The sequence below is a fragment of the Excalfactoria chinensis genome, chromosome 3 (genome assembly GCF_039878825.1).
Source record: "Excalfactoria chinensis isolate bCotChi1 chromosome 3, bCotChi1.hap2, whole genome shotgun sequence".
Lineage (NCBI taxonomy): Eukaryota > Metazoa > Chordata > Aves > Galliformes > Phasianidae > Excalfactoria > Excalfactoria chinensis.
In genome coordinates, this window is record NC_092827.1 from 88,653,083 (window position 1) to 88,671,052 (window position 17,970).

Genomic DNA, 17,970 nt, shown 5'->3' on the forward strand with positions numbered 1-17,970 from the left:
CCATTCTGAAGAAATATATTAGTGCAGTCCATTGCTGTAGCTTAACCACATAGTACGTTAATCTGACCAGCCTCACCTCTGCTAAAGAGAGCTGAACAACTCCACTCTTCTCTTTATCTAGGAGATGAAACACTTCTGAAAAGTAGAAAAGGTTAAAAGAAATAATTATATGTAGAACAGAGAGATTGGCAAGTCAGACAAAATGTAGAGGACTGGCCTTTTGCCATGATCTACTGCAAATCTAGACTGGCTCTGTGAGAGCATACTACAGCTGTTCTTTCCTCTTACAAGTGATCTGTATGTCACTTCATGGGGCAGAATAGTTACATCTATAGCAGCAAACTGAGAGTTGGCAGCAGGACAGCTACAGCATCTAACGCAATAGTATCTGATCTGATATGGCAACAAAGCTGTAAATCAGGCCTGAGTAGGGACTCTAAGGGATAAATGAAACCATTTAGATGGTACAGGTTGGTGGCCAGAGCACTGAACATAGAGTGTAGATAACTGTAAAGTAGAGGAGTACCCCCACACTCCATGGTCGTTCAGACAGAAGGCATTTGCTATTCCTCTTCTGATTTCTCAAACAGACACATTTTTAATGACACTCTCCCATTTCCAAGCGAGCTGCTACACTGACAGTTAAAAGACACCGAATATTTAATGACACCCCAACTTTTTCAGGAATTCACCTTGATTCATAAACAATGACACTTACTGAACAGGGTCTCTAAGCGGATCATGCAGGCCACAAATCCATCAAAGTCAATGGTCATCTTGCTGCAGGCGTAGCGGGCGGCAATGCTCTGCTGCACCTGGTTGTTGAGCACAAAACCTGAAGGCATAGGAAGAACGCAAATCATTGACACAGCTGTTACTAAGCCAAGTTCTCCCACAGCATTTTGTCAGACTGCATATTTCGCATTGTTTCACAACATAAGCAATCCTATATTCCCCAGATAAATCCCTAATTAGCGAGTCTCAGTGCTGTAGCTGAATAGCAGCGATTGCAGTAGAGCCAATTTCTCACATAACATACTGGGCTGTATTCAGGCCCATATCAGTGCTATTTCTGCCTCTGAATCATTCACATAGACTCCATCAAGAAGAAGAGAGATCAAAAAAAACCACAGTGCTCCTGTAGATAGGCCCGAGCTGGCAAGCACTGCTTCAAAAGTGAATAGCACACAGCAGAAAGGATCTGGCTGGGGAATGTCTGGATCAGTTTTGCTCTTTCTCCACTGTAGAGATCAGTGGTAGAAGGAAATGCAGGAAAAAGAAGGTCTGGACATAACTCTGAAGGGGAACAATTAGATTAGGAAATAATGAGGACAGAAATACAGCAAGTAATAATCGGATGGATAAGAAATAACCACAACATGGACAAAAATGTCAGTAGTTTTGAATGCAGAGCAGATGAGTTTTGATGTGTATAACAGCATAAAGGACTACCGGGGCAGGAGAACAGCACTTACAATGCTCTGATTTAGGAGACAGGAGGGAAGCAAAGCCATGAAAATTCCCTACTGCACTCCTGGTGCTTTTGAGTGGAGAACTGCACCAGTCCAATGGCAACCCCAAGGCTCACCTGCCTCGCTGAGAGCATTTCGCATCTCATGGGAGTCAATGGTACCCGAGTAGTCTCTGTCCACCTTCCTATAGATTACCTGCAGCAGAGGAAAGAAGGAATGTGAGAACTCTTAAGTTATGTGCACACAACCTACAACCTCAGGTTTCTGATGGCTGGGATACACTGCCCCTGCCAGCTGAAGCTCTTGAAACATTAATGAGCAAGGGAAGTGTTTCGAGTAGCTACTGGTAAGTAGGGTAGACTGGGATACATATTCCCGTGGGCTGGCAGCTTGCCTGCTTCCATGTTATGTGGTCACAGACAGGCCATTGAGGAAAATATCCTATCACTTGGCAAACACTGCAACAGATAAAGTCCATTTTTCTTAATATTTCAGATAAGATGACAGATGCTTCCTATTGCCAGAGGGTTTATTATCCAGAATTAGAAATCACCCAGACCAACAGCACAGACTGGAATCGGCTCTCAGGGCTGCTCTGCCAACAGCAGCCCCAGCATGGAGGAGAGCTCTCCTTATGGTCCTCTGGGACAGATGCTCTGAGATAACCAGCATCAATCAGAGTAGCAGCAGGTACCAATTTGACCTTCCTTTAGACTGCTTGATTCTGGGTGAACTTCCTGGGATATTGTATCTTCTGTCAGAAAGAAAATAATTCAGCATGTGTATAGAACTTAAAAATACAAGGACAGGTTTTTGATAGGTCCTGAAAATATTTCTTTTGCGTGCCGTTGCTCATAGTAAAGTATCATACCTCAGTGGTGAGGAGACAAGCTCAAGTGAGCTTTAATACAGCATGCAGCAGAGACAGCTGCCTTTGCCAACAAGAAGACAGCTGATCTGGTTTCCCAGGTTTTGCAAATTATGGAGAATGGTGGGGCTAAAATGAAAGAGAATTTGCTAATGCCCTTGTAAATCAGAGATATTTCTTTGGCCTCAGAACAAACTCCAACTATATGAGAAGGAAACCTTCCATGTGTATCTTAACCCCTCCCATATTTCTGGATCTTTAGAGCTGTGAGAGAAGGAGAGACGGTCAGAAATATTACATTACCAAATACATCTGAATCTTCATCCAAAGCGTCTTGAATTCTGTAAGTCCCAAGGAGCCGGTCCCATTAGTCTTGGAATGTTAAGTAATGATTCAAAAATCGGGATTCCTCTATCCTCACCAAAACTGGAGAGTAACCAGTGATTAAAAATAGCTCGCCCAACACACTATAATCTTGATGCAATAGAAGTTCTCATTCATAACACATCTCCATCTCACACAGACATGCCCACAGCTTTATATTTGCTTAGATAAATGTATGCCAAGAATTTCCAGGATACCTGCATTCTTGAGTAATGGTATATGGGATTGCCAAATACACAAGCACAATCTTGTGCTGTTAAGAACAGGTTGAAGTCTTTTGGGAAACAAATGATTGGCCTTGTGGTGGACAAGTGTTAGAAACCAGAGGAAGGAACTGCAAGTGAACAGTAGCAGTAGGCTACAGAGCACTCATCTGTGCCCTTCAGGGTCCTGAACATCCCTTCCTATGGGAAACTACGGATAAATAAGGAGCTGGTCCCTATGATGCTGAACTTACTGAGCTGCTCTTATGGCTTTAGGAGGTTGCAGAGTGTAGGGCAAAGGCATGAGTTCTCCTAAGAGCCAGTGCACCACATTTAATCCCTTCTGACCTCAGCGTAACCATGTCATGAGACCAGCACTAGTGCAACCCTGTCAACATGGCTTTTGTCCCTACTACTTGGCCCTTGGCCATCAAGGTAGTGCTGGCCAGAAGAGCTGACTACTTTCCCTTGGCTGTGCAAAGCTCATCAGCTCCCACACGTCCTACAGGTTATACAGAATTGGGAAGGCCCTCCAGTTTGTCTCTGCTGCTTTGGGCTCTGTGTTCTAGGAGCAGTACCCAATTTAGAGATAGAAGCTGAGCTGTGCTTAAAATCTGCCTCCTGCCAAGCATGCTGTACATGCTTCTGAGACTGCACTGGTGGTGTGTCCAGGCAGAACATTCTGCTTCTCTTTCTGCTGTTTTTAGGGAAAGGTTTAAGCAAGGAGAGGTACAGAGCAGGTGAGAGAAGCAGCTGACTATGAGATGATTCAGGTTTCTGCCACTCTAAGCTGATAGAGCAGCTTGGCTGAAGTTTATGTGCCAGGACAACAGAAACGTAACCTTAGTCTTATGTGACCAAGAAGTTCTGCAAAGGAGTTCCAGAAACTTTAAAGGTGATGACATCCAAAGGATACATCTAAAAGGCTGATCATCTCCCTGCAAGTGTTAATGTTGAATCCATCACTTCTTATATCCTTTCCTGTTCAAAAGAGAAGAAAAAGTCAAAGTCAGAAATATTTCTTAGACAAAATTCTTTTCTGTAGACCATGCTGGAGTTGCCTTAAAATCTTGCTAGCAAAGTGAATGTTCTGCAGTTTCTTCCACCATTTCCTTCCAGCTGATTAACATGACTTTTTAAAAAGGGAATGCACTGGATTTTGGGACTGGTGAGCCTCTATCTGTCTACAGAAGATACACAGCAAAATAAAAATATTTTCCTACAGTGAAAGCAGATGAAAAGCTCCTGTGCTATGGAGCATGGTGTCTCTGCAGGACAGTGGCAAGCAACTCTTGGAAGTGGAGCACCAGGTGATGTTTTGCCGGGAGAAATTCAGCTGGGACAAAACTTCATCTTTCTGTCACCCTTAGCTGACAGAGCTGGGTTTTGTCAGCACAGATCCTACTTGTGTGCTAAGAGATTGATGTGCAGGTGTCAGTTTGAACCAAAGGCAAACTTTATGACTCATCATTTCAGCCCTTACCTCTGAGCTGCATTCAGTGTGAATCAAATAATGGTACTTACTCTTTGCCAAAACCCTATTTAGAATAGTTTGAAGTTCAGTTGCAGTCACTTCACAGTCCTGGACAGAAAACATGTTTAAAATGTTAAGATGAAAAGCATTTGAAGCAGACTATATTCATTCACTGTCACCCTACTCTAGGGCAAAATCTTTGATTTTTTTCTAACTCTTCATTTACCTGCTGATATCACATGAAGGAGATCCTCAGAAACAATGAATATTTCCTAGCATTTCAATTGGGAAGCAAGTGGTTTGTTGGGTGCCATGGGGACATGGCCCAGTAAATGTTAACTTCTTATCAGATTTGACTGAGTGGGATCATTGCTCTTGTTCCTTTCTCAGCTAAAAAGATTCAGGAGAGCATTTGAGATATTTCAGGCTTATGGATACTGCAGTCAAACAAGACTAAAATTGCCATCTCAAAACTCACAAATGCTTTTCTAACTAACAAGATGTTTCCCCCCCCCCCCCCCAGCTGCCACTGGCCACCTGTTCATTAAGAGCACATCTGAAGAGGCAGCCACAGGCTGGCACAGCAGGTTTTGTAGATACAATAACAGAGAGAAAGTTCAGCCATCGGCTTTCTGTTTCCTGGGGCTTCTAAACAAAAAGGAAGCAATTGAACAAATAGCCAATTGTTAGATTTATATGCTAACTCCACAGGCAATTTATTTCACCATGGAATAATATCTTCATAGTCCTCACTCCCATCACCCATATTTTCAAGTCATTCCATACCTAGTATTGCTGAGTGAACAAATCACATTTTGCACCAATAAGAGGAAAAATGTAGTAGAACTGTTCTATTGTAAAATAAATTGAATTGAAGCTGTGAGTTAATAAAAGGGGAGAACTGCCTGTTTTTTGAAGACCAGGCAGAAAGAGGAATTGGCAGGCCAAATATTTGCATAACCATAACAGCTAAAGGTCCCATTTTTTCTCCTTTCATTTTAATCCACTTACCTCTCCAGAGAGCTTTTGAAAGAGAGTCTTGAACTCATCATCTATATCTTTGTTATCAATGTGAGGCTAGAGGAAAGAGATGACCGAGTTTGTGGTTTACAACACGGTTCTTAAAAGGGAGATGTGGATATCATAAAGGAGCTTTACGATGGATGCGTTACAGAAAGGGAAAAGGAGAGCTTGCTCTACATGAATATCAAGAGAGAAGCATTCCATAAATCCTTAGATCTCTCAGTGCCCTCCCCATCTTCTGCCTGTCCTGGATGAAAGATCAGTTTCAGGTGTTCCAACCAAGCCTGGATGTATGCAGTTTTTGTGCCACATGAGTCCAGGTACATGAAAATGGATGTGAAGCTAAGCCATAGAGGCAAGTAAAGAATCTCTGTAACCAAACTCCATTCAGCACAAAGTACATAGTAGGTGTTTTCCTACCATGATCTCAGCTCAGGAGAGAAACAAAAATCCCACATCTGTTTTTCCCCACTATGTGGAAGCAATGTCTATTACAAAAAAAGTCTGTCTAGTTGGGGTGTTTACCTCATATGGTTTTGCAGCCACCATGTCACCAATCATCCTAAGAAAAACAAACAAATAAATTAAATAACCAGAAATTATGACTTATTCAAATCATTAGCAAAAATTTTTAATTGCAAAGTATGTACTAAATGTACAGAACAAGCCTCTAGGTTCCCTGTTTCCTATGTTCGTCATCCCTCCTCTGTCTGTCCAACTTTGTCAATATTTTCCTTGGGAAATCCAGCCTTGTTGTTCTTATCTTGTATCCAGACTCCTGTTTTTTCATTCAGTGGCTGCTGTTGATACAATCACTTTTAAAACCATCATTCTACTTTCAGAACCTTCCTCTGCAGTCTTCAATTGTGGAAACTACTGCTACATCTCACACACCTGAGGGATTTAGATACTACTTCAGTGTTTGCCAGAGGCCACTCGAAGGGCTGTGTCTTTTTAACATGGATGTGCACGTCACATATGGTAGACTGTAGAAGAAAACAGGCCCTAGAAATCAGCCTATTTTGCTGATAAATTGCTGGTAGATACTTTACCTGTATGGGTCTCACCAGCAGAAGAGAAAGATTTCATAGAAGATACTCACTGAGATTTAACCTTTTTCTCAGAAAAAACTCGAAGGCAGAACTCTCCATTTTTGTAAGGCTCAAATGTGGATGGCACAATGAGATACTCTCCTTTGGGCAATTTAATGCGGCTGGAGACTTCACGCAGATTGATGTAAGTCTCAGATCGGGCTACTGGTTGGTTCCTTGTGAAGAAAGCACGGTTCAGATGAATGTCTTTGTTATCTTCCAGCTGCGGGAAACATGTTTTTGTTAGAAAACTTTTGACAGTTTACTGGCAAGCCAGCAATTCTATTTAAATTTCAATGCTTAAAACCCATCTCAAGTTTTTCTTAGCATAAAATAATAACTGTGTGAGTGATGGTGTAAGAGGTAACCACCAGGGTTCTGTCATGTGAGACAGGAAGGCAGGTAATTAGAAAGCGAAAGTACCCTTTTCGATAAATGTTTTTCACATGCCTCTTTACAGTGATATAGAATACAATTTACAGTGGTATAGAATAACTAAAAGGAACATAATGCGCACTCAAATCTGGTCAAACTATTAGCTACTCGAGTTGTCCATGTAATGAGTAATTTTTGGTTTCATAGGCTGCTCTTGGACTAATTTAAATTTCAGAATGTCTTTCAGCAATTGATAATATGAGATAGACCTCCTAATTACACAGGAGTTACAGTTTCTGATTTCTTTAGACACGAAGAAGAGAACAGCAAACAGAACAAAGTGGCAATAGACAGAAGGGTAAGACTTATGGGGCCAAATTAGATGATTTAACCAATTTCTGTCAGTAATACTAAAGCCGTTCCTTTGGAATATGGCAAAAATTGTACTTAATTTTTCCATAATATCAGTATTTTATTAAATGTGAAATGCTGTATAGCTCACAAAACATAATACTGATATAACAAGAAACAGCAGTGTATGAATAATATCTCTTCTTTAAATCTCCTCTTTGTGACTTTTGCTTCACAGAGATATGTTTCAAAATGTATGATTCAGTGATCCACAATAACTGCTAAATAGTTGTCACGGGGTTTGTAACATCAGATGCAGATAAGATTTCTGTCTAAGATCGGAACGTAAAATGATGTTATCAAAATCCTGAATTACTGAAAGTAATTCAGTATTTTTGTCATAAACTGTAGAATAAAATGCTTTTTCCCCCCTGCTTTGTTCAAAAGATAAGATTGGATTTGCTATTTATTCAACAACGTTGTCCTTTCTCCCCATCTATCTTAAGCTAGGATTAGACTGCAAAGATTAAGAAGTCAGATCCCATATCTTTTTCAACATATAAAGCTCATTTTCCCTTTGCATCTGCAAGGCTGTTAAAAGAACACAGTTAATTGCTACACGACCACACATTCATTAACTGAGGAGGAAGAAAAGGGCTGAAAAGCCTAGGAAAAATTGGCAGTGCAGAGTGCTGGACCTCAGTAACGAGTATAGGCTATTCCTACTGCCAGACACCCCTGGGGTCTCTTTCTTTAAGAATGAAATTCTCTTTAACTTGTTATTGACATCTAGGAGGATTTGGGAAGGCTGAGCTGAGTTGTTGTGGTTTTTTTTCATTACCAGAAGCCCCAGCTCAGAACTATAAAAGGAATGGATCCACAGAGTCTGGCATTTCTTCTAAAAAATATTAGCTACATTTTCTAAGTTTTAGAGTGCAGAGACTCTGCCTCCAGCTGTACTAAGCAGACAAATTCTGACCTCTGTTGTACAAAATAAGTGGGAATCAAATTTCAAGAGGTATAAATGAGATCAGGATGAGGATTCAAACATCTGTAATAAAGCTTCATGCCCCAGTCCCTTGGAATTGGTTGTTTAGAACATGAGATTGTTGTCCAGTGATAAAGAATAGCTGTCATTAACAAGCAGCAAATCCTCCTGGTAGCTAGAATGGCACAAGAAGTGCCCATCTGGAAGGAAGAAGTCTTCAGCAGCAATTACATACCTCCTGTGGAATCTGAAAGCAAAAGAAAGAGCTGATGTCAAAGGGTTGCTACGTAGGCATTTTTATCATTAGATTAAAAGAGATAAAACCTTCTTTGGGCACTTAGTTTTCATTTCCACTTACTACCACACATTGTAGTATCAGTTACCATGAAGACCTAGCTTGTGCTAGAGCAGTACCAAAAGACAAAAGGGACCTTCATCCAGAGGAATCAACACAATACAACTGCTTTTCTCCAGATATGGTGCTGCGAATGATATTATCAGTTGGAAATATTCCAGTAAGCTTTGAAATGTTCAGCCAGGAAAGTCAACAGGTTGGCCCTACTTTGCTAAGATGAAAATGAACAGACCTAAAATCTACCAGCCTGCTGTTACAGGAATGCTGATGAAAGTGCAAGGCTGCTGTCACCAGCAAGAAGCCTGAGGATGACTAGTCCGTTGTAAGGCACGTAAAATAAGTAGCGAATTACAGTGTTTGGCCTTTTCTATATTAACTAAATATGTGTACATTTGTACCTCTGAATATAAGGTAGCTTTTTCAAGATCAAATAGCAGTCTCAGGGGTACGGTTTCCAGCAAAAGCAAAAGAGACTGTGCTCACAAGGCCCAGAAAAGCTGTTTAAAGTACCACCCATACAATACTTCTGAACTGCCCAAGATGGCCCTTTGGGTCTTGTTTGTTTTATCCAACATACTAGGGGGTCAGAAGCTCAGTGATAAGCTACACAACATAAAAAAAGCTTTGCAAGGCAGGTAGGGCTTGGCACACACATTTTTACCTCGTATAATACAGACAACGGCTATGTCCTTGGCCACAGCATCAACTGCAGTGATATAAATCTACAGCAGTTCATGACCTGAGAACTTGGATCATAGCTGTGTGCCTACATGAGATGATTTAGCATCCATTTCTTTTAAAAGAAAAAGCCTCATCTTGTTAAGAGTCACCAAGCCTACTCTATGAAAAAGATCACAGAGGAGGCAGATGGCATGAAATATATATAAAGCAAAAATGCATTGCTATCTTCTACAGGGCTGTTCTCAGAGATAGGAGCAGACAAACACCCTTCATGTGCAAATCCTAGAATGCCAGTAGGCTAGGATACTTGACAATCAACAGCAACTCAGAAAAGTACAAGGTGAGAACCAATAATATATACAAACACTTCGGCCCTAGAGAATATCCTTCCTAGTTTTGAATCATCCCTTACCAAATATATTAACAAACATCAGTGACTCCCAATCTATGATGGCTAATAATCTTCATCCAGAGAAATCTATAGGACACTAAATTTCTTTTCACCCAAATACGATCTTGGGAAGTATAATACTGGTTGGAAATTCTTGTATTTGCTTCTCTGCCTTTACACCACAAAAGTTAGAGACAGCACTACAGACTTTTTCCCTATGTTATATCTATGGAGACAGAAGCAATCCTGGGAGGAAAAAAAAAAAGACCAAAAAAACCCCAAAGCTGAATCAGAACAATAACATTGTAGACAATGGATCAAAACAATTTTCAAATAAAAGGGCAAAAAATAAAGAAAATGATACTGAGAACTGATGATAAGCTGTAATCAGAACCACTTATCTGGAACTGCCTGGCACCCTGACACTGTCCCCATTCAGATTTTGAAAGAGAAGGCTCCCATTGAGCCTGTTGCTAAATTAATTGCCTCCAGTTTTACACCCTTTCCCTGTTAAAATAAGACAAATACTGAGCAATTTTTTTCCTGAATCTTCCCATATTATGTTGGTCAGAAAGAGAAGAGAGAAGGTTTTCAGCCATCTTGCAAAATCTAATTCTTACTGAAATATAGTGTTGAATGTCAAGATGAACACATGACTAATTTTTGCCAGGGTAACAGTAAATAAAACCTTCAGTGAGGAATAAACTGTACCTGATAGAGTGAATAACCAATACTAAGCAGACCTTCTCCCATTCTCTTCTGTCTCCTGCGGTTCTTCTGCATCAAGCCCACCAATATAGTACAGCATGGCTCATTCAAACTCCCTTCATGATCATCATCTGGCTCATCCAGCTGGATTTTAAACTGGGGATTGATCCAGTATGTTGCTAAAAATCCCCAAGGCAAAACAAAAAGGAGGAGATTTTGTTGTCATTGAAGCCAGAATAGTTGTCACTACAATTACAGAGAAAATCTCTTTGGATGGACAGTTGCCTGGAGTTTATCCAAACCTTTCCAGTACATTCCATGGTTTTTATGTGTTTCGTGGCTATGCTGTATATCAGTTGGAGCCATAGCAAATCAAAACACTGTGGTATTTCCTAGGGTGTAAGGACAAAGAGGGAGGAGCTGATACCATTCATTCCCATCAGTCATTTATCTTCAGGAAATGTCCTTGGCTAAGGATAGTTTTGTTTCAAGAAGACCAAATATCAGGCATTCTCTCCAGAGGTCTAACCTGAAAATGAATGTAAGGCAGCGCTACTATTGATCTATGACACTTTCCTGGCTTACCCAGCCCTTTGGAGAATTACTCCAGTAAGTAGCAAAAGCCATGTAAGTAGGGAAAGCACACAAAGGGAAAAAACATAAAAAGAATATGGCCATGAATTAACTGCTCAGTGGGCTGATAATCCCTGACAAGGAAATGAGTGTAAATTAGGTCTTGGTTTAGACTGCCAAACTTTGGTTTACTCTCTAAACCACACAAAGAGTTCTGTACCTCCAAACCCTTCCCAATTACGGCCACCCCCAGTTCACAGGCAGTTATTTTTGTGGTTCTGTAGTTTATTTCACCAAATGGCCACTTGGCTGGATCTCCACCTGGGTAGTTCTGGCAGCCTCCAGCTGTTGAACCCCGTATCCACTGTCCATTGAATATAGTCAGGTCCCATTTGTTGACCTGGTTGCTTGTCAGTGTGTCAGGAGTCAGGTTGCAGATCTCCAAGCGGGTGAACTGTCTTTGAAAGTCAGAGAATGCCATCCTGGAGCACAGAAAAACCATGGTTAGTTCATCAGTCAAAGCAACTGCATGTGGATGCCTCTCCCACCATGGAAGCAAATGTTGGTACTAAAGAGATGCCCAAAGCTCCATTTAATCAAACTCTGAGTCTTAGGACTGGCTTTGGGGAAGCAAAATTTCCTGCTCCCTGAATGAATGCTATTTCATGAAGACAACTGCTCTCAAAAGCTGTTACATATTACAGTGGTAACATTCTCTGTCATCTTCAGTCATGTTCAGCCCCTCATGGGCTGTGCTTTCTAAGTAAACTCAGTAAAAATACTGTACCAAAACTTGCAGAAAAATGCTATTAAGTGGGAGCAAAAATTGATCCTTATTAAAGAGTCACTGCAGAAAAATCATCTCAGTTTGGTATACTGATTTGAAACTTTTGTATATGTTTATTTTTACCATTTTTAGTAGGTGTCTGTGAGTAACAGACCTCAATCACTTCATGCTGCAAGCAGAGGTCTGTTCTCAGCCCTCATCACTTTATGTCCCACACAGCTGATTGTCCTGAAAGATGGCAGGCATTTTTCTTTCTGCACTAGGACAGTGATATGGCTTCAGCACTGATCCACAAAATCACCTAGCTTACACCGTATTTCCATCAGGTTTGGGTAAACAGATTCTTCCCCTGTTGACAATCTGAACCTTTTCATTAGTGAGTAGCATTCAGGCAAAAAAACAAGACTCAAAATATAAAGTATATGAGGTTCATTCCTGCCACATCGTTAATTTTATTACCATCTGGTCTCTATATTTTGAGTAAGCACTGAGTTATCCAAGCTCTAATAAAAGGTAATATTTAAATGGGAAGGGAGATAAACAAGAGGCTAACCACCTACACGAGATAACTCAGTGCTAGCAGTTTCTCTCCATCCAACTGAAAGGACTGCTTAAAAACCACATTTGCAAGTACAGTATCCAAATGATTGCACTAATTAATGATGCTCACCAAAATTCTCCATCATCTACTTGCTTATCCAGAGCCTGTTTTTGTTTGGGATCAATATAATTCCATTCAGGAGCACTGCAGACAAAGCACAAAAGCAACCTGCTCAGTTGTATTTCATTCCGCAATGAGGTCAGAGAGTGAGCTTCTGTCTTCAGTCACAGCTGGCAAACATCTATGTATTTCTACAACAGTTAGACCTTCTGCCCCTTCCAGTGGAGCTACACACTGCAACACAGCACATAGAGCTGGAATCAGACTGCAACCAAAACTGCAACAAATAAGCCTTGAACTGAGGAGGCAGAAAATGCAAATATTGCAGGCTGGCTGGATTGAGTAACATGCAGCCCAAAAAGCAAGGGAAGAATTTTACAGTTTTAAGAACTATAGAGATGCCTGATATTCTCCCTAGGGAAATGACATAAGCTCAGCTGCTGGGGTTATCAAAAATAAGAAAGCCATTAGGTGGAATTAGAACAAAATCCTGCAAAAAGCAGCATTGCTTCATTCCCACTCCAATGTCACTGTGCAGAAAGCCAGATTCTGACTTTGTCTGCTCCCATGTGGCTGTGCAGTTCAGTACCTGTCTCAATAGGATTGTCCCATAGTAAAACAGGTGCAGCGAGACCAGGATATGGTGTGTGGGGACAGAGACACATTATCTTAGGGCTGAGCAAAGCAGCTCTGATAAAGATAGAAATAATTACAACATTTAATCATATCTTCTATATCAGCACCAGTACTGTGGTCAAGCAAGGAATCTGAGATCTCAAAAAAGTGATTACAAAAGATACATCGAGGCCCAAATAAAAGTAAAACACACACCATTATGAAAATAAAAATAAGTGATTTGTTGTTTCTCCATCCCTATGAGAATCCACGCCCTGACAGCTTCCAACAGCTATTCAAGCTTCTGGTCCTCAGTTGAGTCATCATCTTTTTTTATTAGAATTCTCCAGTGTGAATCACATACTGGTCAGATATAGAACTCCAAAACCTCAAAGCTGACTTAGGGGCACAGCAGTGTAGCCTTGCTGTGTTTTCCAGCAATGGAATTGGTTTGCCTGTCCTGCTAAGGTCTTGGTAGCACCAGTGGGATCTTCTGAGAAAAGTCATCTTGAGAAATGGCATGAATTACATTGGACTACCCATGGTTAAAACATGGCCTGTCCTCTCTTATTAGAAAGCTCCGCCTGAGGCAGGGAAGAATGTCCACTGGGCAGAACAGATCAATATCTAGCCTTGTTAATGAATTAATAGTGCTTACCATCTTTCCTAAATGTGCTTTGTGATTTGATTAAACTGCATAATCTCAATTTAATTTTCAAAGGATACCAAAATACATAGAAGAGGGAAAGGCAGGAGCATACAGACACCTACTTATCACTCCACGCTCCAGTCCATTCTACTTCACCCCAGGGATTTCTAAGTCTCACAAGTTTCTCTGGCCGTCCTCGGTAATAGACCTAAAAGATCAACAACAAACAGAACTTCAGCACTCCCATTACTCCAGTCATCATGGAGCAATTACTTTTCAGTTGAGGATAAAACACAATTTGTACTTGAGTGATGCAGTCCATTACAATTTCCAATAGTTAAAAGACACCTAGACGTCTTTCACTCTTATTTTTACATTATCCTGTGCCACCAAGTGAGCCATTAGCTGCAACACTCACCATTTCATATAATGAAAGCAACCTGCAAGGAAAAACATCAGCAATAGAACAGTTGATGAGAGAATCTGGGGAATGGGAGATTTCCCTTTAGTCAGGGAAGAGGTGGTCCGTGAGTGCTTAGGAAACATTAATGTCCATAAATCCATGGGACCTGATGGGGTGCACCCGCGGGTGCTGAGAGAGCTGGCGGAGGTTATTGCTAAGCCGCTCTCTGTAATTTTTCAAAGGTCTTGGAGAACTGGGGAGGTGCCTGAAGACTGGAGGATGGCCAATGTCACCCCAGTCTTCAAAAAGGGCAAGAAGGATGACCCGGGTAATTATAGGCCAGTCAGCCTCACCTCTGTCCCAGGGAAGGTGATGGAACAGCTTGTGCTGGATGCCATCTCCAGACAACTGGGAGAAAAGGAGGTTATCAGGAGTACTCAGCATGGGTTCACCAAGGGGAGGTCGTGCTCGACCAACCTGGTGGCCTTTTATGAAGATGTCACTAGCTGGGTGGACGGGGGGAGAGCGGTAGATGTAGTCTACCTTGATTTCAGTAAGGCTTTTGATACGGTCCCCCATGACATCCTTATAACAAAGCTGAGGAAGTATGGGATAGATGAGTGGACGGTGAAGTGGATCGAGAATTGGCTGACTGGCAGAGTGCAGAGGGTTGTCATTGGCGGTGCGGTGTCTGGCTGGAGGCCTGTGACTAGTGGTGTCCCCCAGGGGTCTGTGCTGGGTCCAGTCTTGTTCAACATCTTCATCAACGACCTTGATGAGGGGATAGTGGCCACCCTCAGCAAGTTTGCTGATGACACGAAGCTGGGAGGATTGGCTGACACGCCTGAAGGCTGTGCAGCCATTCAGAGAGACCTGGACAGACTGGAGAGCTGGGCAGTAAGAAACCGGATGAGGTTTAACATAAGCAAGTGTAGAGTCTTGCATCTCGGTAGAAATAATTGCATACACCAGTACAGGTTGGGGGAAGACCTGCTGGAGAGGAGCTCTGCTGAGAGGGACCTGGGCGTCCTGGTGGACGACAGGTTGGCCATGAGCCAGCAGTGTGCCCTTGTAGCCAAAAAGGCCAATGGCATTCTGGGGTGCATTAAAAAGAGCGTAGCCAGCAGGTCAAGGGAGGTGATCCTCCCCCTCTACTCTGCCCTGGTGAGGCCTCATCTGGAATACTGTGTCCAGTTCTGGGCTCCCCAGTACAAAAAAGACAGGGATCTCTTGGAAAGAGTCCAGCGGAGGGCCACAAAGATGGTGAAGGGCCTGGACCATCTCCCCTACGAGGAGAGACTTAGGGAACTGGGTCTGTTTAGCCTTGAGAAAAGAAGGCTGAGAGGGGACTTGATCCAGGTTTATAAATACCTGAGGTGTGGGAGCTATAGTGGCGAGGCTGGTCTCTTTTCAGTAGTGCGTGGGGACAGGACTAGGGGCAATGGGCTGAAACTCCAGCATAGGAAGTTCCGCACGAATGTGCGCAAGAACTTCTTTACAGTGAGGGTGACGGAGCACTGGAACAGGCTGCCCAGGGAGGTGGTGGAGTCTCCTTCTCTGGAGATATTCAAGACTCGCCTGGACGCCTACCTGTGCGACGTGGTGTAGGGAGCCTGCTTTGGCAGGGGGGTTGGACTCGATGATCTCTAGAGGTCCCTTCCAACCCCTATAATTCTGTGATTCTGTGATTCTGTGAACAGCAGAATGTCCTCATCCTCAAAAGGCAATGCACAACACAGCAAGGTTGTAAAGAGATTATTTATCAGAGACATCTCTGTAATGACTCCAGTTCCAGAGAAGTAGGAATATCTAGGGCAGGTTAGGCAGGTGAGACTGATGGAGCTGTTTACTAAAGAGGCTTTGAGTCCTTTTCCATTTGAGCTGATCAGCAAAGCACACACTCCCATCCCATGTGGCACAAGAATGTGCAGCATTTTAATTTGGTCAGTCACAGAAAGACATCAGAAATCTGAAGCGTTGCAGGTTGTTCTGTATAATGGCAGCTAGAAACACTTCAGTCAAGCTGGATGAACTGTGGAGAAGCTGGCTTACCTCTTCTGTCCCAGTCACAGAATATGCATGTCCCTTCACCAGCTTCAGACTTGTGATTGCTTCTGTTTCAGATGCACGAGTTATCTGAGACAAGAAAAGTATACTGACTTAGGGCTATGTATTGTGTATAGACACAGCTTTCATGAGCAGATTAATACAGGAGAAGACACCTAAGGTGATAATGCACAATGAATATCAACGTTCCCAATGCAAAGTATATAAAATAGAGGTAGGAATCATGGCAAGAGTTCACCTCCAGAGCTTCCTGCCTTGAATACACAGTCCTAGCACAGCAGAGACTCAAGGATGTACCATGAAACTTAAATCTAGAGCCAGTTCCCAGCTCAGGTGACAGACCCAGTCACCTGCAGAGATGTGTTCACATCAACTCAGCTCCAAACTGCCTTGCTTGAACTAGGATTTGAAATGAGATTATAAAACAGGATATGAAAGGTATGGAGTTTCCACAACATATACAGACTGAACAGTAACATAAGAGATTTAGTATGATAGGTGCCAATGATATTTTTAATTGAAAAACAAAGCCAAAATCAGAGTACAGTGTACAACAAAGTACCTCAAAATGGTTTGTGTCTAGCCAGTTCAGCATCTGGAGCTGATGATACACCATTTGAATGAAGAAAGACACTGAGTGAGAATGGGGATCAGGAAGACCTGTCCCAAGGTCACAGCTCTAAGCATTTTAAGAGACAGTCTTGTAAAAAGAGATCTGGTTATTTAGAGCCTTGTCCAACATTTTTGTAACTGAAATCAATAAAAGACTCATACTGATTGTAGTTTGCTTTTAATCCAGACCTTCACACCTATACCTACATGAATCCAAGTATGATGTGGACAAAACCCTGGAGGAGCAAGGAAAGTAAAGCAGTGGCAGCCTCTTACATCAATGGAACAGCCGAGCAGTGATCCAGCCCTCAGGGCCTTCTGGATGATTTGGTACAGGTTTGCTGGAGCTCTCCGCAGGTTGTAGGATTCAGAGATGCCTCCAGTAAAATCCTCAAACCCCTCTATAGTGGACCCTCCAGCCAGAGCTTCATAAGAACCATTCAGCCTGCAGGAGAGATAACAGAGCTGTGTGAGGCCATCTCCACTTGCAAGGACAGAATCACAGAAGCCTTAGAGTTTGAAAGTACCCTTAAAGGTCATCTAGTCCAACTCCCTTGAAACAAACAGGGACATCTACAGCAGATCGGTTTGCTCAGAGCCCTGATCAGCCTGACCTTGAGTGTCTCCAGGAACAGGGCACCAACTACCTCTCAGGGCATCCTGTGCCACTACTTTCATTGTGAAAGACCTTTTCCTTATAGCCAACCTATTTTTACGCTCTTTAAGTTCAAAACCATTTTGCCTTATCACCACAAACTCTTGAATCTGTCCAGATCTTTCCTGTAGCAGCCCTTCAAATACTGAAAGGAAAATATGTGTGCTTCAGAAATAAGGGCTTATAATGTAATACCTATTGGTACATCTGATCAACATTGTGACCTGGGGCCCCTTGAAACAGAAGCTTGGCGATATCCTGTCTGAACCTAGAGGAAACTGTAAAAAAGGAATAGCGGAACAGATAATGCTTTTAAGTGTTGTCTCTAATCCCATCCACTTCCGCACACCCAGGATCACTGTCTCCCATCCAGCCACATACTTGGCGTAGGCCTTCTCCAACAGTGCACTCCAGAACTCATTGCCTTCCTCTGAATGCACAAAGAGCAGCTCTCCATTCTTGGTGGGCAGCCGGTCGTCTACCACCACATCCACCCACTCTCCGTACTGCCAGAACTGATGAGAAGAAGAGAGGAAGAGGTAGTCAGGGCTGGTGTGCGCATTGTTACTCTATGCTACTATCTT

General features: G+C 42.3%; 1 protein-coding gene across 1 annotated transcript in view; it reads right to left on the reverse strand.

Annotated features, from left to right (window-relative positions):
• The window catches only part of CAPN8 (calpain 8), a 29,071-nt gene that overhangs the window by 940 nt on the left and 10,161 nt on the right, over positions 1 to 17,970 (reverse strand). Inside the window, exons 4-20 of the mRNA XM_072332217.1 lie at positions 17,768 to 17,901; positions 17,008 to 17,176; positions 16,105 to 16,188; positions 13,772 to 13,857; positions 12,395 to 12,469; positions 11,259 to 11,419; positions 10,368 to 10,543; positions 8,465 to 8,476; positions 6,527 to 6,738; positions 5,950 to 5,986; positions 5,413 to 5,478; positions 4,452 to 4,509; positions 3,844 to 3,908; positions 2,644 to 2,712; positions 1,589 to 1,667; positions 719 to 835; positions 77 to 135 (exon numbers count right to left, since the gene is read on the reverse strand). Of these exons, the coding sequence (XP_072188318.1) occupies positions 77 to 135; positions 719 to 835; positions 1,589 to 1,667; positions 2,644 to 2,712; positions 3,844 to 3,908; positions 4,452 to 4,509; positions 5,413 to 5,478; positions 5,950 to 5,986; positions 6,527 to 6,738; positions 8,465 to 8,476; positions 10,368 to 10,543; positions 11,259 to 11,419; positions 12,395 to 12,469; positions 13,772 to 13,857; positions 16,105 to 16,188; positions 17,008 to 17,176; positions 17,768 to 17,901 (1,659 nt within the window). The remainder of the gene's footprint in view (positions 1 to 76; positions 136 to 718; positions 836 to 1,588; positions 1,668 to 2,643; positions 2,713 to 3,843; positions 3,909 to 4,451; positions 4,510 to 5,412; positions 5,479 to 5,949; positions 5,987 to 6,526; positions 6,739 to 8,464; positions 8,477 to 10,367; positions 10,544 to 11,258; positions 11,420 to 12,394; positions 12,470 to 13,771; positions 13,858 to 16,104; positions 16,189 to 17,007; positions 17,177 to 17,767; positions 17,902 to 17,970) is intronic.